This window comes from Triplophysa rosa, unplaced genomic scaffold (assembly GCF_024868665.1).
Source record: "Triplophysa rosa unplaced genomic scaffold, Trosa_1v2 scaffold283_ERROPOS281209, whole genome shotgun sequence".
NCBI lineage: Eukaryota > Metazoa > Chordata > Actinopteri > Cypriniformes > Nemacheilidae > Triplophysa > Triplophysa rosa.
Window position 1 is genome coordinate 58353 of NW_026634297.1, and position 21462 is coordinate 79814.

Consider the following 21462-nt stretch of genomic DNA (forward strand, 5'->3'; position numbering starts at 1 on the left):
GGAGTTTTCGTGTCTTGTGGACAGGGTCGTGACAGAACCATGTCTTGTGTGTGTGTTTCGTCTTGTGTGGAGACACGTGGCGGTTTGTTTTGACATTTCGCCGCGTGTCCTCCTGTCTTTCGTTTAGCTCCGCCCCCTTGTTTCTCCGTTAGTGTTCTAACCTGTCCTTCACCGTCCCTGTGTAATTATCCCTCGTTATTGTTTCCTTATTTAATGTCTCAGTTCCCTTTGTCCCTTGTCTTTGCATTGTTCCATGTTCCATGTTCCCCAGTATTTGTTTACCTCACCTTACCTTGCCCTTGTGTTCCAGATCCCTCATTCCTGTTTGCTGTGGACTTTCCTTTTTCGTTTTGGACTTATTATTTTGGATTTATTCATCGTGTTTGTTTTATCCCCCTTGCGGGAAGTATTTTAGTTTATTTACTTGTTTTGTTTGTATTATTTACTTGTTTTGTTTCCCCATCGTGGGTTTTTTTGTTCCTATTTGTTATTAAAAGTTTATTTAACCCTTCACCTGCCTGCATTTGGGTTCTGTCCTCCACATTCGTGACAGAACGCAAAGACCTAAAAAGAACCCATCAGGCTTGACGGAGTCGGACAAGGCATTCATGGGCCGCCAGGCTCACCTCTTGTTTGGCTTCCGTCAGAAGGGGACCCCCGTGAAAGACTTCGCCATGGACTTCCTGTCCAACGCGCGCTACTCGGGGTTCACCGAGGCAGAATTAAAGGTAATCTTCAACAGCTGCCTCGTTGAACCGTTTGAGCCAGCTGAGATGCGCCGGTTGAGACCCCTGGGCTTCGTGGTCCAGGTCCAGCTCGCGATGGATCGTGAGGAGCCCAGGGGATCGTCCATGGCAGAGCCTCTCACGGGGCTGGCGACTATCCCCGAAGACCGCACCCTGCAAATCGGGGTTATGGGGATCGTCACACCATCCGCCTCACCTTCCGCCACCTCTCCACCCCCAGCCAGCCTCAGTGGCAAGAGGGGGAGGTGAGAGTCGTGGGGGTCCTCATCAGAGGCCTCCAACCCTGAGCCAGCCGTGCCCTTCACCTCCTTCCTCCAGCCGACCACCAGACGGGTGGCTCGGCTAAAAAAGAAGAGGCAACGGAGGGAGGCACGGAACCCAACCCAGCCGGTTATCCAGCCGGCGTCCCAGCCGGCGTCCCAGCCGGCGATGCAGCCAGCGTCCCTGCCGGCTATGCAACCGGCATCCCAGCCTGTTATCCAGCCAGCGATGCAGCCGGCGTCCCAGCCGGTTATCCAGCCGGCGATGCAGCCGGCGTCCCAGCCAGTTATCCAGCCGGCGTCCCAGCCGGTTATCCAGCCGGCGATGCAGCCGGCGTCCCAGCCGGTTATCCAGCCGGCATCCCAACCGGTTATCCAGCCGACGATGCAGCCGGTTATCCAGCCGACGATGCAGCCAGCGATCCAGCCGGCGTCCCAGCCAGTCTTCCAGCCGGCGTCCAGTCCGGTGCAGCCGTCGACCAGTCCAGTGTCCCCCCCTCCCTTCCTGTTAATGTTTTTCTTATTGTCCAACCCCAACCCCTTCGTTGTTCTGTTGGCCCTGCCCCTAGTATGTTCTGTTTTGTCTGTGTGGTGTCTTTCTTCGTTCCTGCCTGTTTTGTCCCGCTGAATGTTTTCCCCTTGGGCCGTTCGGGGTTCGACCCTTGGAGCGGGGGTACTGTCAGGGTCCTGTCCTTCCTATTCGGAGTTTTCGTGTCTTGTGGACAGGGTCGTCACAGTACCATGTCTTGTGTGTGTGTGTTTCGTCTTGTGTGGAGACACGTGGCGGTTTGTTTTGACATTTCGCCGCGTGTCCTCCTGTCTTTCGTTTAGCTCCGCCCCCTTGTTTCTCCGTTAGTGTTTCATCTCCCTCACCTGTCCTTCACCGTCCCTGTGTAATTATCCCTCGTTAATGTTTCCTTATTTAATGTCTCAGTTCCCTTTGTCCCTTGTCTTTGCATTGTTCCATGTTCCATGTTCCCCAGTATTTGTTTACCTCACCTTACCTTGCCCTCGTGTTCCAGATCCCTCATTCCTGTTTGCTGTGGACTTTCCTTTTTCGTGTTGGACTTATTATTTTGGATTTATTCATCGTGTTTGTTTTATCCCCCTTGCGGGAAGTATTTTTGTTTGTGACCGTTTTCCCCATCGTGGGTTTTTTTGTTCCTATTTGTTATTAAAAGTTTATTATTTAACCATTCACCTGCCTGCATTTGGGTTCTGTCCTCCACGTTCGTGACAGGTACATTTGTGTTTCTTTGATTATTGTGTTTTTGTGTCTGCGTTAATGTTTATAAATTTAGGTAATACCATTTCACACACCCTGTCATATGAATGGTTGTTGAGCACGTGTTTTGCATCCATTTTAAGTTGACGGCTAGCTAAGAAGGCTGCCTTTTCTCTGTGTGTACTATTAAAGGGATAGTTCACCCAAAAATGAAAATTTTGTCATCATTTACTCACCCTCATGTTGAGTTGCTTTATCTTGTTGATCACAAAATAAGATATTTTGGTTTATGAAGGTTACCCCTCAGTGGCCGGTACCCATTGGATTCCATAGTAGAAAAAACAAATACCATGGAAGTCAATAGGTACCAGCAACTGTGTGGTAACCATCACAAAATTGTTCTTTTGACAACAAAAGAAGATAAGAAACTCTTACAGGTTTGGTTTAAAACAACATGAGGGTGAGTAAATGATAACATAATTTTCATTGTTCGGTGAACTGTCCCTCTTAGACATATAAAACCTCAAAAATGACTACATTAAGTGTGATTAAAGGGATTTAGGCCCGGTTTCACAGACAAGGCTTAAGACTAGTCCCAGACTACAATTAAAGTGTGACCCGTCTTAACTGAATGCAACTTTCCCAGAAATATCTTAAAATATATTAGTGCCATTGTTTTGTCTCAAGATGCACACCAGTGATGTATTTTTCTAAGGCATTTTTTAAAAGCAACATGAATATTTTACTTCAACTAAGGAATACTCCTGGCTTAAGCTAATACGACATGTCTGTGAAACCGGGCCCTAATGCTTTGTGGTTTTATGTTGTCAATACATTGTATTTGTTTCTGCCATAGCACTTAGGTGTGAAGCATTTAATTCATCTGGCCCAAATGCAGCATCATCCACTGTTGCTACATCACAGTCCACTGACGAATCATCAGAATCTTCAAATTCATCGTCAGATTCATCTGATTTGGAACGTACAGCAAAGAAGAAAAAGGATAAAAAACAAAAGAACAGGAAGAAATCCAAGAAACGGAGGATTGATTTTAGACGGGGTGTTTATCCAAATTTAAAATGAATGGTTTATCCAAAAATTCTGTCAAGACTAAGTGATTTAAAAATACTCATTCTTATTATTAATATAACTGCAAGCAGCAATTACTGGGTCAAGGCCTTCAGGGGCACAAAAGGAAATACATGTGGTTATGTCTGATCATTAATTTTTGAACATCAAATTTAAATTCATAGGTAAAAGTACTAGAAACAAAATAAAATGTTGTATAACTTTATAGCAAGTTGTTCTACTGATGTTGTGTACAAAGTTTTCTGTCAATACTCCAAAGTATCGCAAAGATACAGCCATATGACCCTTGCTCATGCTCACCCCCAAATGTGTTGATGCGGTATACGAGAACTGTTTGATCAAACAAACAAACAGCTTTTCAGATCTTTTTGTCTGGAGTGTTTCTACATGCCAGGGTTGCACAAGGCACCGTTGATACGGTAACATCGCAGTGTTAAAGTTTCAAAATAAGGCAGATGCCACTCTTTTTTCCTGAGCTGTAGCACCATTTTTGAGTGCCTGTGACTTTCAAGGTTGCAAAACCAATGTCAGTTTAATGAAGCATTCGTAAAAACAGTTGCTTTCTTAGTTTATGAATAAATCAGCTGTTTTGGACAAGCGAGTCAGTGCCATCACCATGGTAAATATTAAAGTTTATGACAGTATTTACTGTAATCAATGCAGTACTGTTATCACAAGAAATAGTATACATTGACAAATACAAGTAATAACTATTTATCTTAAGTTTTTCCACATTCCAACAGTTATTGTTTTTCATTAATAAAGTTTTCAGAGGAAACTAGGAAATGTTTTATAATCTATATTCTTTTTAATATTGGGTTATTTTGTCGAATTTAGTTATGAAGTACAGCAACAATGCACAACACCACGACAATAGATGGCATAGTATTGCAAGATTTTTTTATATTTATGTATAACAGTCAAAGTGTTTTTTCATAATGCACTTTAACCAGTATTTAAAAGTAAAGTTAGAGATGTCAGTTTTGTTTGTTGTTGATTACCAGTTGTGAAGTATCAGCAGTCACGTCACAGGAAAATAAGCCATCTGTGTTCCAATGTGAAGAGTACACGATACACTGATTCTTGAACTAATCAAATAGGGCACAAATTGAGACACATGGTATGCTTATGTGCATTTACAGCTGTTACCATGCTTAAAATGTCATGCATTTTGGCACACGAGGCATGGGCAAAAGCTTAGACATGGGTGTGGATGGGAAGATGCTAAACTATCAGAGGTGGGTAGAGTAGCCAAAATCTTTACTCAAGTAAAAGTACAAGTAACTAGAGAAATTGTTACTCAAGTAAAAGTACAAGTAACTAGAGAAATTGTTACTCAAGTAAAAGTACAAGTAACTAGAGAAATTGTTACTCAAGTAAAAGTAAAAGTCACTATTCTAAAAATTACTTGAGTAAAAGTAAAAAAGTATGCAATGAAAAAACTACTCAAGTAGCTAGTTACTTAGTTACTTTGTATCTGATTATATAGGCCTACTACATAAAATTAATATTAACGCCAATATTTTAATATTACATTTTAATCAATATTTTTAATTATCATAAGCAGATATCTTTGCAATATACTAGAGAGACTAAAGAATAGACAAACACAGAAGAGACAAGCATTTCTGTAAATTTCATCTAGTCCTGATGTCAATGTAGTTTACACAACTTATTTAGAATAATAGACCATGTCAAACTAAAGCATGAACTAAACTCAGAGCATTTCCTAAGATGATCTAGAACATCTGCAGTGCTCTCTTAAATGAAATACACATTTTTGAACAAAGCTCATGTTTTCTCGTGTTGTGTCACGTGTGTGTTGTGAAACGCTCTTACTTGTAAACAAACAGTAAACAGTGAACCACACGCCCATCAACAAGTTTTCTTCCTTCTGTTCTTCAAATGTATATTTCTGCAAGCCCACGTCTTGCAAGCCGCGTCACAATCTCTAGCGGAGCGACGTTGACTGGCCTGGGCGAGTCAGACGAAGATGCTAAGGAAATTATGACCATCCAGTGGAGAGGAAGGGGGACCCAGAGCTTTACCACAAAGTTGGGAAGCCCCTGCCACCGGCCGTCACGGGCGGAGGCCTAGTTCTCTAAATGGCGAGAAGCCGCCCGGCACCGTAAGGGCCACTGGGTAAGCATTATTCCCCCCGGGGGAAAAACGCTGCAGAGACCACTACCTACCGTAAGGAGGAATTAGTGGAGACACCACATGGTCTCACCAATCAGGGAGAACTCATGGGAAAATGTGCGGACGCAGGAGTTAACCGCAAGGTGGGAGTCCACCTAGGGAGGTCATGGGTTGCCGAGGTGGGAACCATTCATGAGGATACATCAGACGGAACAGCCCACGGAGGGGGGTTACCACGTCTGGAGCACTAGGTCCGGTTAGAGCTATGTGGGAGATAACTCAACTGTTTCCCGGCCTAAGGGGGCAGGGCTGCTCTGCCCAGCCTGCCCCGAGGAAGGTGCTAGTGATGGATAAAATGCCTGTTCTTTACCCAGTGGGGGAAAGAGGGGAGGCCTAATAGCCGCTGATCCCCCTAAGAAGGGGGAAGGGCTTTCGCAGGCGTACGCCCTACCGGCTGCCGGTCCTACACCTTGCCAGGATGCGGGCTGACACCGGTTCCGCGCGTAGGTATTAGAACCTCACGAGTTGTTGGGCATAGCCCAACCCGCAGCTCTGCAGATGTCTGCCAGAGAGGCGCCCTGAGCCAGTGCCCATGAGGGGTGTGCCTCACTCCCAACGGGCAGGGGCGAATTGAGATCGGTATGCCTAACGAGGGCATCCACGATCCAGTGCGCCAGCCTCTGTTTGGAGACAGCCCTCCCTTCTGCTGACCTCCGAAACAGACAAAGAGCTGCTCAGAGCTTCTGGGCTCTGCGTGCGGTCCAAGTAGAGGCGCAGTGCGCGTACTGGACACAACACGGAAAGGTTGGGTCTTCCTCCCCGGTGGGGAGCGCCTGCAGGTTCACAACCTGGTCTCTCGGAAGAGTGGTGGGAACTTTGAGCACGTAGCCAGGGCAGGGTCTCAAGATAACATGAGAATCCCCGGGCCCGACTTCTAGGCAATCTGTGGACATGGAGGGTGCTTGCAGATCCCCTACCCTCTTGGAGGTGAGCGCCATCAGGAAAGCCGTCTTTATCAAGACTGAGAAAGAGCGGCAACCCCGAGAGGCTCGAAGGGGGCGGGGCCTCTTGAGGCCCGCCACTTAGGTCGCAAGAGGGTACGGAGTGCCGATAAGGTGGTCACCCTCTCGCGCCCCTTAGGAACCTACTGACTAGGTCGTGCTGTCCCAGAGGCTACCCAGCACTTGGGTCATGATGAGCGGCCGTAGCGGCTACATACATTCCCAGTGTGGAGTACTCCCCAGTCTCTCTTGAGGAAGGGACAGCTTGTACCCGATCGAGCAACTCCGCGGGTCTTCTGGCCGAGAAGAGCACCAGGACGAGAAGAGGCGCCACCCATGGGCGTATAGCCGCCCAGTGGACAAAGCCCTACCCTGAGTGACGTCCCAACCAGACCGGGGGTGGGTCACTCAGGATCTCCTCTTCCCGTCCAGACATGGAGACCAGGTTCTGCCTGGGATGCCGTAACGTGCCCCTTCCCCTGGGAAAGCAATCCGCCAGGGGGAGCGGCCAGGGGGGGAGTTGTTGTCAGAGCCGTAGCTCCGAGAACCAAGTCCTGGTTAGGCCAAAGGGGCGTAACTAGGACCACTTGATGCTCCTCTTCCCTGACCTTGCACAGGACCTGTGCAATGAGGCTCACTGGGGGGAAGCGTACTTCCGCTTTTCCCGCGGCCAGCTGTGCGCAAGGGCATCCGTGCCGAGGGTACCTCGGACAGGGAGTACCAAAGTGGACAATGGGTGGAGTCCGGGGAGGCAACAGGACCACCTGTGCCTGGCCGAACTGCTCCCAAATGAGCCGGCTGCGCGGGGATGGAGTCGCCACTCTCCGCGAGGCGTCGACTGACGAGAGAGCGCATCGGCTGTCTGGTTCAGGACGCCTGGGATGTGTGTGGCTCGCAGAGAACTGCTCACCTGCTGACTCCAGAGGAGGAGGTGCCGGGCGAGTCATGTTAGCTGCCGTGAGCGAATGCCATTAATGATATACGCCACAGCAGCTGTGCTGTCCGACCGGACCAGCACGTGCTTGCCCTGCACGAGAGGTAGTAGCCTCCTCAATGCAAGTAGCACAACAAGCAACTCTAAGCAGTTGAAATGCCAATGCAGGCGGGGGCGCGTCCACCGCCCGACACTGCGTGCCCGTTGCACACGGCACCCCAACTCTACCGGGAGGCATCCCTAAGGACACCCCTGTCCGCAAGAAGGTCATGGGAGACCAAGGGGTTAGGGTGTGTCGGCAGAACAGCGTGATGACCATACGCCTGCTGCCGGTGTGCCACGCTCTCCAAGGAACTTGACTCTGTAGCCAGTGTTGGAGCGGTCGTATGTGCATCGACCCGAGGGGGACCACCCCCGCCGAGGATGCCATGTATCCCAGGAGCCTCTGAAATGTTTCAGGGGGACCGCTGACTGCCTTGCTGTTCTCAGTTGACCTGTAGCCCCACCAATCTAGGTGCCGGAGCACCAGGTCCCTGTGTGTGCACAACAGATCTCGAGAGTGCGCCAAGCTGAGCCAGTCGTCGAGATAGTTTAGTACCCGCACTCCTCCTTCCCTAATGGGAAGGAGGGCGGCTTCCACGACCTTCGTAAAGACTCGTGGAGACAGGGACAGACTGAAGGGGAGGACCCTGTACTGATATGCCCGTCCCTCGAACGCGAACCGTTGGAACGGCCGATGTCGAGGGAGTATCGAGACATGAAGTACGCGTCCTTCAGGTCGATTGCCATGAACCAGTCCTGACACCTGACGGACGTTAGGATGCGCTTCTGCGTGATCAACCTGAAAGGCAGCTATTGAGTAGGTGCCTGTTCAGAACACACAGACCCAAGATAGGGCGCAACCCCCCGCCTTTCTTGGGGACAATGAAGTACAGGCTGTAAAACCCATTGAACATCTCGGCTGGTGAGACGGGCTCGATCACTCCCTTCACCAGAAGGGTGGCAACCTCGGCCCGAAGTACGGGAACATCCTAGCCTCTGACTGAGGTATATCGGATGCCCTGAAACTTGGCGGGCGTGAGGCGACTGGATCGCGTAGCCGAGACGGATCGTCTTCCCTAGCCAGCCTGACAGTCTGGGAAGCCGGACAGGCTCCCAGAATGAGAGAGGGGGACTAAAGGTACAATCTTTTTTTCCCCCCGGGGGGTGGTTCGATGGCTAGCAGTATGGATTCTTTGCCGGGGGAGGTCCCCCGGGGAGGAGATTGGCTCTGCTGTTTTTCCTGCCTGGCGACTGCGCTGCTCAACGGGGGGCCGCCTGAGTGGGGGGTGCCAGAGCTGGAGGGCATCGAAGAGGACCAGGGCTGCTGGGAAACAGACAGTGCACCGGACTCGACGGCTGAGGCGGCCGAGTCGCGGCACGGTGGACTGCTTCTTTACTGTCGAGAACCCTCCGGCGGAGGCCGTGTGCAGGTCTCGCCCCCCGACGGGCGGGGGGTGAGAGGGGCCGCTGCGGCTCAACAGTAACACCAACCAGCCCCCCCTTGCGAGACGGGTGCGTCGAGAAAGCGGACCTTTTCAGTGCTACTCATCTGCGCAAGGATCGGCAAGAGGAGTTTCTCATGGACCACAAGTGTGGACATCGTCCGACCCAGGGCCCGCGTGGTCACCTTGGTTGCCAGTAGAGCGAGGTCGGTGGCGGCGCGGAGTTCCTGCATACGCGCTGGGTCGGTCTTACCCTCGTGGAGCTCTCTCAACGCCCTGGCCTGGCATGAGCTATAGCGGGCAGCTTGGTCCGCCGAAATGTAAGCTCTCGACACCAGAGATGCCGAGACCCCACATGCTTTGGACGTGAGTCTAGGTCGAGCCCCCCCTACGGGCACGAGCACCGCGGCGGCATACTCCACCTGGGGGACAACGACATATCCTCCAGCTGTCTCAACCTCGAGGGAAGAGAGGGTGACGGAACTTTGTTTAACGTGAAATGTGCCGGAAAGGGGCGTTCCAGGTCTTACTAATTTCCTCATGCACTTCCGGTAAACACGGCACTGGGGGCGGGCGCGGCTTGGAGACACGCTCAAACTTGAGGCGCCATGCAGCCAGCCGCGAGCGCCGGGAAAGGCAGTGCGGGCACTGCAACCCAACACTCAAGGTGGCCCGGGAAAGCATGGCTGAAATTTCGACGTCCGCTTCTTCCTGGGCTCGACCCCCCGAGGGAGGGAGCCCGAGGAATTGTCGGAGTCGGATGGCAGTACGTCACCCCCCGATGCTGCAAGAGACATCTCATCATCACGCATCGTGTCCGAATACGTGATTGAGGAATAAGACGGCGGACCGTCTCCTGGGGAACGGTCAGACGAGCGAGACGAGGTGCGAACGGTCCGTGACCAGTGGCTGGCGGATTACGCTCACAGTAATCCTCATATCACCCTCGCTGCTTGCCGTAGCGGGGCAGGGCCGTAGTCCTGCCGCAGGAACGGGGAGCAAACGAGGTGGTGGCTGAGTCCCGTGGAACACAGCCACCCGTGACGCAACGTCTGAATCGTCACCGCCCGCAGTGCGGGCGGACGTATCCACAACGTCTGCCCCACGTACTGGAAGCAGGCATTGTGTCCGTCCCCCTCCTCGATAGTGTGTTGCACCCATGAGAACAGCGGGACAAGCCACGCTGGAGAAATTTGCTCTTTTAGAAAAGAAATTCTCGAACACCTCCTGGACTGCCGAGACGCCCAGGGGAAGTCCTGCAGGAAGGGACCGTCCGCTGCCACGTCGTAAGATTCCAGCAGAAAGAATGATACAAGTCGTAGAGAAGCTCATCAGATGCTAAGGCTCGAAGAACAAAAGGTGAATGAATAGCACGCCGGCTTCCCTCTTATACCCGGACTATCCGGGGAGGAGCCGGCATGCAAATTTCATTCGCCAATTTCATTGGCCTTTTCTAAATACTCAGAAGATGATAGGTTCTCAAGAGCAAACCCCATTCTGTCGGTTCGACACAAGTCGAGAGACCGACAGAAAGGGAAAACAGATGTGTGGCTTGAGAGCATGAGAACAGAGTCATTTGCGTCAGTCTTACAACGAATGCATGAGTGTTGCCAGGCCTGTGTGTGCGACATGTGAGACCAACATATAAGTCAAGCTCACACTTTGCAAACTCATTCTGTTTGTTTTTGACTTCTTAAGTTGCTTCTTTCAATGATTATGACAATAAACTGTCAATACTCGGATAAAATGCGAGCTGTCGGAGACAGAAACATCACCAAACTCGCAATATTAATTGCACAGCTAAATGTGACATTTATTATGATGGGTTGCTTTGTGGTTCCCTGAATATTAAACATCCAAAGAAACACAGAACTGTTAAAACTTGAATAAAAGCCTGACAGCTTGCACTTTAGGCCTATGAATTACTATAATTTTCAATTACAATGTAATGTTTATTGGCTGTAACTACTTCTTTTATACCCAAAATAAAAATAAGTTAAAAAATAAAAACAGTGATACTGACCGTTAGTACATAGTAAAAAGATGCCTTTTTTGTGAAAATATGAATGATTAAAAATGAAAGTCTTTACCCATAAAAAAGAGAAATCAAAATATGTTTTAATATCACAGTTATATCTCTATATAATGGAGAGCAAATGGAAACGTTTGCTTGAGTCTCTTGGATCTCTAATAGTTTTCCTTAAAAAACAACTGATTTTATTAAAATGAAGCATATCATTCATTAAAACCTTTAAACTTTATAAACTTTATGAAATGAAAGACCGTCTGGACAGTCCGCGTATAGCAATGAAATAAATGTAAACAGATTAAGCACCATTGCGGTAACGGATTGCCACCATTTTTTATGAAATCATGGTTTAACCCTAAATGGTTTATATGACCTATTGGCTTACTTCAGCTGAAATCACCCCATCATTAGTCAGTGGGAGAACCTAAGTTTCCACGTTTTTCAATTCTAACTTTTATTGTCAATAAAGTCTGGTCCCATTTACTTCTGCAGGTTTGACTCAAACAAGAGAAAATATGTTGTTTTATATGCATGCTTAGTTGCACACAATCTTTCTCCACAAAGTAAAATGCAGCACTTAGTTTGAGCATTGTGGTTGCGCCTGAGCTTTGTGGCATTTGAGAAACAATTATAGTTTCACAGCTGAAGATGAGCAGGAAGATGCACCAGACCACAGAGCTCACGCTGTTCAAGTTGATCATCGTTCAGCTTCACAAGTTTACTAGAAGTAGTGACACATATAAATGTTGTGGAGTAACAAGACTCACTTTAAAAAAGATATTTGCACATATATCTTTACACAGTTGTACAACACTTTGGTAAAAGAAACATTGATTTATGTTACTGTATATCGTGCACATGCAGAAGCACAAACGTTGAAGTAAATGATTGTTTTATAGTGCTTAAAGAGATTTTCTTTGAACATAAGAAAAAGACTACATTTTGACACCAAAACTTTGTAAACTATGATTATTTAATTGAGACGTGGCAAAAGGTGACAATTCTGACATGGATTTGTTAGTAAGAGCAAATCTACTGGTTTTGTTACATTGTTAACACGTTTTGACATTGCATCAATAACGTTGCAATATTACGATTCATAAAATACAAATGAATAAAAATGGAGAACAGACATTATAAAAAACATTAACAAAACATTCTGGTTAAAGAAACAATCATCAAAAACATGCAACTTTTCAAAAGGGAAAAGTGATTTAGTTACTGTACTGTACTGTATTGCACATTAAACTCTTAACCTTGTAAGCAATGGGGGTTTAAATGGTTAAAAAACGGAAGGAAAACATGACAGCAGTTTCTTTGCAAAGCAGCCACAGTTTAGAGACCCACAGGAAGATGAAAGGGTAACAGTGGAAACCCAAGCTGAGAAATAAACATCAAGATCAAAAACAAGTGCTACAGATGTTTTCATATCTACATTTGACTCATACGTCACGTGTACAATGTTTAGTTCAACACTTTACTGTGAAAAAAAATAAAACAAACGGTTGCCATTTTGATCGTTCTCATCCGTGTTTCCACAATGTATATAATCTTTTTATAAGGTATATATTTTTATTTGCACTACTGATTCAATGTTGATTCAATGTATTACATTATACTGGATATTGTACAGTGTACATGTTTAAAGTCAATGAAATAAAGTTAAATCTAACCTAGTATCTATTTATCCCAATCTGCAATGATTGAAATAAGTGTGAACACATAAAAAGATTCCCATACATACATTCTTTCTTTCACATACTACTGTATGTCTTCTGTTGTCTTATTGACACATTTTCCATTTTGTCATTTAGCACTTTAGATGAACACATTTCCACCTTTTAATCTCATTCATGTAAGACAAATGCCATCTCTGCATGTGCTGAAGGAAGTTTCATTAAAAACCCTGATGAAGCGCAGGTGTTTGTGGGAATTGCTTGGTAGATTGGTACGCAGAGTTTATTAATGTGGATGAAGTATCCAGTCTGTTTCTGGTCATTTCTTCATAAACTGAAGAGTCGGGAGACTTTTTTGATGGAGTGTCAGACTCGCAGCTTCTTTTCACCTGAAAATGACAAACATGTATGTGAGGGATTCTGCAATGCAACTACTCTTGACCTTTGCTTTCAGTATTTCTTAAGCTTTTAAACTGAAAAAAGGTACTTGTGAAAGTCGATTTTTCAAAATATTTGTACTACAGTCTACCAGCCTGATTTTGTTAGGCGGCATGGCTAAACTGGCAGAAAAAGTAGCATACAAACATGTAGCACACCAAACTATGCAGTGACTAGTCATGAAATGATTCAGTGTTTTTTTATCTACAGTCAAAGTTTGTTACTGTTTGTGTTAGCAGCGGTTTCCAGTGTTTAGTTCCCTTTCTGTCGGTCTCTCGACTTTGTGTCGAGCCGACAGATGGGGGTTCGCTCTTGAGAACCTATCAACTTCTGACCAGTTTAGAAAAGGCCAATGAAATTGGCGAATGAAATTTGCATGCCGGACTCCGCCCCCGGATAGCTGGGTATAAAAGGGAGACGGCGTGCTGCATTCATTCACCTTTTGTTCTTCGGAGCCTTCACACTGATCGACTTCGAGACTTCAAACTCTACGCCGAATTACTGCTGGAATCTTACGACGTGGTGCAGCGGATTGTCCCTTTCTGCAGCGACTTCCCCTGGGCGTCTCGGCAGTGCCAGGAGTGTTCGAGTGTTTTTTTCTAAAAGAGCAAATTTCTCCAGCGTGGCATGTCCCGCTGTTCTCATGGGTGCAACACACTCATCGAGGAGGGGGACGGACACGGTGTCTGCTTCCAGTACGTTGGGGCAGACGTTGTGGATACGTCCTGCCCACACTGCGGGCGGTTGACGATTCAGACGTTGCGTCACAGGTGGCTGTGTTCCCACGGGACTCAGCCACCACCTCGTTTGCTCCCCGTTCCATGACGGCAGGACTACAGCCCTGCAGCCCGCTACGGTAAGCAGCGAGGGTGATATGAAGATTACTGTGAGCGTTAATCCGCCAGCTACTGGTTCACGGACCGTTCGCACCTCGTCTAGCTCATCTGACCGTTCTCCAGGAGACGGTCCCACTTCTTGCATTCGGACACGATGCGTGGTGATGAGATGTCTCTTGCAGCATCGGGGGGTGACGTACTGCCATCCGACTCAGACGATTCCTCAAGCTCCCTCCCCTCGGGGGGTCGAGCCCAGGAAGAGGCGAAAGTCGAAATGTCAGCCATTCTTTCCCGGACCGCCTTGAGCATTGGGTTGCAGTGCCCGCACTGCCTCTCCCAGCGCTCTCGGCTGGTTACATGGTGCCTCAGGTTTGGACACGGCCTGGAGCCATGTTAACCGGAACTGCATGAAGAACTTAGTAAGACCTGGAACGCCCCTTTCTGGCATGTTCACGTCAAACAAGTTCTGTCACCCTCTCTTCCCTCGAGGGTGAGGCAGCTAGAGGATATGTCGATGTCCCCCAGGTGGAGCATGCCGCCCCGGTGCATTTGTGCCCGCAGGCGGCGGCCACCTGGGGGGCACGACCTAGACTCCCATCCAAAGCATGGAGGGTCTCGGCATCTCCGGTGTCGAGAGCTTACATTGCTTCGGGCCAAGCTGCCTCCTCTCTCCACGCTATGGCTCCTGCCAGGCCAAGGCATTGAGAGAGCTCCACGAGGGTAAGACCGACCCAGCGCTTATGCAGGAACTCCGCGCCGCCACCGACCGCGCTCTATGGGCGACCGAAGGTGAACGCGCGGGCCCTGGGTCGGGCGATGTCCACACTTGTGGTCCATGAGAGACACCTCTGGCCGAACCTTGCACAGATGAGTAATGCTGAGAAGGTCCGCCTTCTCGACGCACCCATCTCGCTGGGGGGGGGCTGTTTGGTGATACTGTTGAGCCACAGTTCTCGACAGTGAAGAAGCAGACAGAGGATATCAAGCATATCCTCCCTCTCCGCGACTCGGCCATCGAGTCCCGTGCACCATCTGCTTCCCAGCAGCCCTGGTCCTCTTCGGCGCCCTCCGGCTCTGGCTCAGGCGGCCCCCCGGAAAGGACATCGAAGAGGAGTCAGCAGAAGTGGCCCTCTTGGGAAGACCCCATGGAGATCGAGAATACCATCGGGCCCGACACCAGCCATTCCATCGCTTGGTGGTCGATCCGGGACGGTTCCTCCCCATCCCAACAGCCCACTCTCTTAAGAGTTTCTTCTCTCTCTGGGTGTTTATCACAGCCGTTCTCACCCTCTACACGACGGTGCTCGGCAACTCGACGTTGCGTCACGGCGAGACCCAATGTCGAGGATAATCAGTAGCCCTCAGCACTCTCAAACGACAGTGCGTTGTGCTACATAATCGCCAGGCAGGTAAGCAGCTTTTTTGTTGTAAGACCACCTTTGTGTAGAGTGCATTGCTTTGCGGCCTCCTTAAATAAAGACTTATAATCTCAAACTTAAAAATTTGATTAAACCAAAAACACATTCAATTATACAATGCTGAAACAATTTATTTTGGTTGGTTGTCTTATTTTTCAGATTTTTGAATTTCTATATTTCATAAAATTCCACAAAAGCTGTGGGCCCCTTGATACCATCCTTGGGCCCCCCAGTTTGAGAACCACTGTCTTAGAGTCTTCAAACCTGCCATAACTATTTTAACTCTAAAGCTTAACTTAGCTTAAGTTTTGGAATTTCACACAAAAATTTTGAGCAATATTTGGAAGTCATAAAATAAGACATTAGGTGGCAGTGAGGAATCATGTCCTATTGACAAAAGATACAGAGTATAAAATGTAAAATACAGTACAAAACCATCCTCGTGTGTAAGTTTATTACAGTGTGCTTTCACATGTACAACACTGCTGGACTTCAGATGCGTTTTGTTTTATGCTAGTTTTTTATATTTGGTTTTGTGATTGGGGTTGTACTGACCTTCACACTGAAGAAACCAAGGATGCACAGTGTTATGGCAAACAGAGCTGTCATCACATAGAAAACCATCCCATTTTGACAATTTTCTCGAACATTCCTATTTTCATCTTTGATTTCAGTGAAAAGAAAAAATCATCAATGTCAAATACATTCTGTATTAATAAAAATAAATTTTCTACTCTTTGCCTCTGAATAAAAGTGTTCCTTTAACATTAGTTACTGTTTTATGCAAATGGTTTAGTTAAAACTAGGTCAAATCAACATTCTATAATTAACTCATAATGCTTTATACTAATAATAATAAACATGTATATAATATATTTAACACGCACTTACCTGTCACCCATAACAATGTGGCTGCGCTATTGATTCGTTTTTCTTCAAAATTAAATTCACACCAGTAGAGTCCAGTGTCTGCGACAGTTAGATTGTAGAGTGTGGCAGTGAGGTTGGGGAAATCTTTTTCATTTATAGTCGCGCTGACATTTGTTTTTTTAGTAAACGTGCCATCTTTGTAATAGTAGAAGATTTTCTGTTGTTCTGTTTCATGTAGTTTTTTCCTTTTCATGTACACCCCATCCTGAGGACGCTTGTCGGTAGCACATGGGATGTTGATGTTCTTCCCATGATCTCCCTTTAACACCGTAACTGCATGGAGAAAGGAAAATAATAAGATTTGGTCTTCAGAGCTCTACGATACATTAAGGTGCAACAGTGACTGTTCTGGCCTGTATGTGCTCCTAACAAGATGAGACACTGCCTTATGAAAAGTCTTGGATAAAAAGTACACTGTATAAAAAGTAAACTGTATAAACTTTTAGTCTGTTACAAAACAAAAGTCCACAGTAGGTTTTAACTTATTGTTTAAATGTTTACTAAATTGTAACATTAACAATCAATAAATTATAAAGGCTGTCAAATGTGTGTGCTTTAACCTGTCTTAAATGACTTTACAACAATATCCTTACTTTTATTGTTAATAGTCACAATAACATCTTTATGTGTCAGAATGGCAAATATAATGTATAAATGTATTCATACCTGTGTCAAATGATGCTAGTGTTGAGTGGCTACTGAAACAGATGCTCATCAATAGAATGCCTACGCAGCATCTCACAACGCCTGCCATCTTTTTAGCTGAGATAAAACAACTACACTTCACACAAACTAAATATGTGATCACATTCAGCTAGAAGTCAGATCCGGCTGCTGTGTGAAAAGCTTTACATACAGAAAGCATGGGCGGCATGAGGTTTGGGCTTCTGTGGCTTAACCCTTGTCTTTTTTTATTCCAGTTCTCTTTTTTTGCATTTATTGATTTAGTTGATTGTTTTGATATCTTAATGTGTGGTTCTTTGTGTAAATACATTTGACATAACAATACATAATGTTTTTCCATTGCAAACCTAGAGAGGTAGTGTAGACCCTACTGTATTGTTGATGTACCTTATACACTAAAACAAACATGTAATACAGTAAACATTTCAAAATCAATCATACACTTTAAGATCAATACATTTTGAGATAATGGGAAACATTTCAATGATGTGACCCTAAATATTTGATAAGGAGTGCAGTTACAGTAATTTGATTTTGGTAAAAGTACTTGCATGTAAAACGTACCTGGTTCTAAAACTACTTATGATTCATATGTAACTAAACATTCAAAGCAACTCAAATCAGATTGTACCATTTTTTACAACTTTTACTGGCACGTGTGTAGTAGCAATCCAAAACTGTTTTAGCCCCGCCCCCTCATTTCCCAGTCTATCTTCCCGTTAGTGTTTCATTCCCCACACCTTCCCATTGTAATTATCCCTCGTTAGTTTTCACTATTTAATGGTGGAGTGGTTGATTTGGAAAGGCGTTAATTTTAGCCTGCTAGCACGGAAATTATAATCCCACCCTATGCGATTCGCTGTCCAAAGCCACGCCTCCTCCAAACACATGAATGTATTTCGTAAATTCTTCTCGAAGCATGTATATACCTGTCCAAAAGAAAGAGAACAACCATGGTATCATCTTTCAGACCCTTTGTGTCATGACAGAGAAACAAGGCGACCCAGATGCGGTGAAAATCCAAATATATTTATTAATTAACAGGCAGCAATAAACTGAGAACAACCCCAACCGCGGATGTGCTGTCCGCGGTGGTAAGAACTTGAGGCACTTCTGGGGCAGTCTGAAACTACGGCTAAACAAGCAACGAACAGACAAGATACACTGAGGGAATATAAGGGGGAAAATAATGAGATGGAAAATGTTGGCAGGTGTGGAGTAATTACGGGAACGAGTGCTTAATGAGTAATGTGACAGCAGGCATGTAGGTGCGGAGTGGAAAATCACCAGTGCGGGAAAGCCTAAGGAGACACGAGGGCGGGGTGAAATACGCAGACAACGAGCACGCAGTCAGCCAGCGGCTTACCACGTGCTCGACAATAACAACACAACCCACGTGCAGATGAAACCCCGACCAGACCAAGACCGTAACAGTACCCCCCCCCCCACCAGCGCCCCCAGGCGCTTAGGGAGGGGCATCACCTCGACTCCGGTGGAAGTCCACGATCAACGACCGGTCCAACACGTCCCGTGACGGAATCCACGATCTCTCATCACTGCCATAACCCTCCCAGTCCACTAGGTATTGAAAGCCCCTGCCTCGGCGGCGGATGTCCAGCAACTTCCTGACGGTATATGCCGGAATGCCATCCACCAGTCGGGGAGGAGGGGGGGTGGGCCGGGAACTGGCTGGGTTAAGATGGGAGGAGACTACGGGTTTGACCCTGGACACATGGAATACAGGGTGAACTCGACCAAGATGCGAAGGAAGCTTGAGCCGTAGGGCCACTGGATTAACCACCTTGGCGATCCGGAATGGCCCAATGAACCTGGGCGCCAGCTTACGGGAAGGCGCCCGGAGAGGAAGGTCCTTAGTAGAGAGCCATACCCGTTGACCGCACACATAGGTAGGAGGAGAAACCCGATGGCGATCGGCCGCTGTCTTGGTCCTCAAGGAGGTTTGGGCCAAAACCTCTCTGGCCCTCGTCCAGGTCCGGTGGCACCGCCGGACGAACGCCAGAGCTGAGGGAACCGCAGCATCGAGATCCTGGGAGGGAAACAGAGGTGGTTGATAACCCAAAGAGCACTCAAATGGGGACATACCTGTGGCAGAAGAGGATAGGGAGTTGTGAGCATATTCCACCCACGAGAGCTGTTGGCTCCAGGAACTGGGATTGTTGGATGTCAGACAGCGGAGTCTCCGTCCGAGTTCCTGGTTGGCTCGCTCGCATTGCCCATTGGTCTGAGGGTGGAAACCTGACGACAGACTCACTGAGGCCCCGATCTGTCGACAGAACTCTTTCCAAAACCGAGAGATGAACTGAGGACCCCTATCGGACACGACGTCAACCGGCAGGCAATGAAGGCGGAAGACGTGGTCCACCATCAGTTGAGCCATCTCCCGGGAGGTCGGGATCTTGGGAAGAGGGATGAAATGGGCCGCCTTGGAGAATCGGTCCACCACCGTGAGAACTACAGTGTGCCCTCTAGACAGGGGAAGACCAGTAACAAAGTCCAGGGCTATGTGAGACCACGGCCGGGAGGGAATGGGAAGGGGACGTAGCAGACCTGGGGGGGGACGACGGGTAGTCTTGCTTTGGGCACAGACCGGGCAAGCCAACACGAACTGTCTGACATCGATGGTGACCGACGGCCACCAAAACCGCTGGCGCACAGACTTCAGGGTCCCCTTAATTCCTGGATGGCCAACCAGCCTAGAGGAATGACACCACTGGAGGACGTCAGGATGCAGCCAGACGGGAACGAACAGCCGACCCGCCGGGCACTCTTCCGGCGCTTGCACCCCGCGACCGGCCTCCTCCACCCGCCGCTCGATCTCCCAGACAAGAGCCCCGACGACCCTCTCCCGGGGAAGGATGGAGTCGACGACTCTCTCCTTGTCTGGTCCCTCGAACAGGCGGGAGAGAGCGTCCGGCTTGGTGTTCTTGGAGCCAGGCCGGTACGACAGGGTGAAGCAGAATCTGCCAAAGAATAGCGCCCAGCGGGCCTGACGTGAGTTCAGTCTCTTGGCTGAACGGACATACTCCAAGTTCCTATGGTCCGTCCAGACTAAGAATGGCTGCGTCGCTCCCTCCAACCAGTGGCGCCACTCCCCCAAGGCTATCCGAACCGCCAGCAGCTCTCTGTTGCCGATATCATAGTTCTGTTCGGCGGGGCTGAGGCGGTGGGTAAATAAAGCGCAGGGATGCACTTTCCCATCATGACTGGCACGCTGGGACAAGACTGCGCCAACTCCGACATCGGAAGCGTCGACCTCGACAATGAACTGTCGATCAGGATCTGGAAAACAGAGCACAGTAGCTGAGATAAATCGGGACTTAAGTTTATCGAAGGCTACCTGCGCGAGTGAATTCCAACCGAACGAGATCTTGGTGGAGGTCAACGCCGTGAGCGGTGCGGCCACTTGTCCGAAACCCCGGATGAAACGCCTGTAAAAGTTGGCGAATCGCAAGAACCGCTGCAGAGCCTTACGAGAGTCAGGAACCGGCCATGTGGTGACAGCCTTAACCTTAGCAGCGTCTGGTTCAATGCCTCGGGGTGAGATCACGTGGCCATGGAACGAAACCGTATCGGAGTGGAATTCGCACTTCTCCGCTTTGACAAACAATTGGTTCTCGAGAAGACGCCGGAGAACCTCTTTGACATGTTGGGTGTGTTCCTGGGGAGAAGAGGAGAAAATCAGAATGTCATCCAGGTACATGAAGACAAAACGATTAATCATGTCGCCCAGCACTTCATTAATGAGGCCCTGGAAGACGGCCGGAGCATTGGTCAGTCCAAACGGAAGAACCAAATACTCATAGTGTCCCGGAGGTGTGTTGAAGGCCGTCTTCCACTCGTCCCCCTCGCGGATGCGAACCAGGTGGTATGCGTTGCGGAGGTCCAACTTAGTAAAGACCCGAGCTCCCTGTAAAAGTTCGAAGGCAGACGACATTAAGGGTAAGGGTATTTATTCTTTACCGTTATCTCGTTCAAACCTCGATAATCGATACAAGGGCGTTGGGAGCCATCCTTCTTCTGCACGAAGAAGAACCCCGCACCGGCTGGCGAGGAGGAGGGGCAGATGAGCCCGGCATTCAACGAGCTGCGAATATATTTCTCCATGGCCTCTCTTTCCGGAGACGAAAGGGAAAATAACTGACCCTTGGGCGGAGAAGTGCCTGGGAGTAAGTCAATGGCACAGTCGTAGGGACGGTGAGGAGGAAGGGACGTCGCACGGGACCTGCAGAACACGGAGCGCAGATCATGATATTCCTCCGGAACCCCGGTCAAGTCAGCGATATCCACCTGCAACATAGGAGACACAGACACAGGAGAGGGAGCAGGACCAAGATAAGACACATGACAAGCAGGGCTCCACGCTAAAATAGAAGTGTTAACCCAATCAATGTGAGGATTATGCTGTGACAACCACGGATGCCCTAATACCAACGGGGTTGTGGGGGAATCGAGGATGTACAACTTAATCTTCTCACAATGATTACCCGACAGAAATAAGCTTACGTGAGGAGTGGTGTGAGTGACGGTGAAAAGTGGCAGTCCCGCCAGCGTC

At 48.1% G+C, this 21462-nt stretch overlaps 1 protein-coding gene across 1 annotated transcript; it reads right to left on the reverse strand.

Annotated features, from left to right (window-relative positions):
• Positions 1-11896: 11896 nt before the first annotated feature.
• Positions 11897-17009, reverse strand: LOC130550298 (uncharacterized). The gene is made up of 4 exons (XM_057327720.1): positions 16872-17009; positions 16167-16478; positions 15831-15937; positions 11897-12972 (listed from the first exon to the last, which is right to left on the reverse strand). Exons 1-4 carry the CDS (start codon positions 16957-16959, stop codon positions 12805-12807), a joined length of 675 nt encoding a protein of 224 aa, XP_057183703.1. The 5' UTR covers positions 16960-17009; the 3' UTR covers positions 11897-12804.
• Between the last annotated feature and the right edge of the window lie 4453 nt (positions 17010-21462).

Excerpts from the sequence above, each read along its gene's own strand:
- LOC130550298 (XM_057327720.1), bottom strand. The coding sequence starts at position 16,959 with ATGGCAGGCGTTGTGAGATGCTGCGTAGGCATTCTATTGATGAGCATC. Across the intron at positions 15,938-16,166 it reads CACATTGTTATGGGTGACAG|ATGAAAATAGGAATGTTCGA; the intron begins GTAAGTGCGTGT and ends CTGAAATCAAAG. Across the intron at positions 12,973-15,830 it reads TTGGTTTCTTCAGTGTGAAG|GTGAAAAGAAGCTGCGAGTC; the intron begins GTCAGTACAACC and ends TGTCATTTTCAG.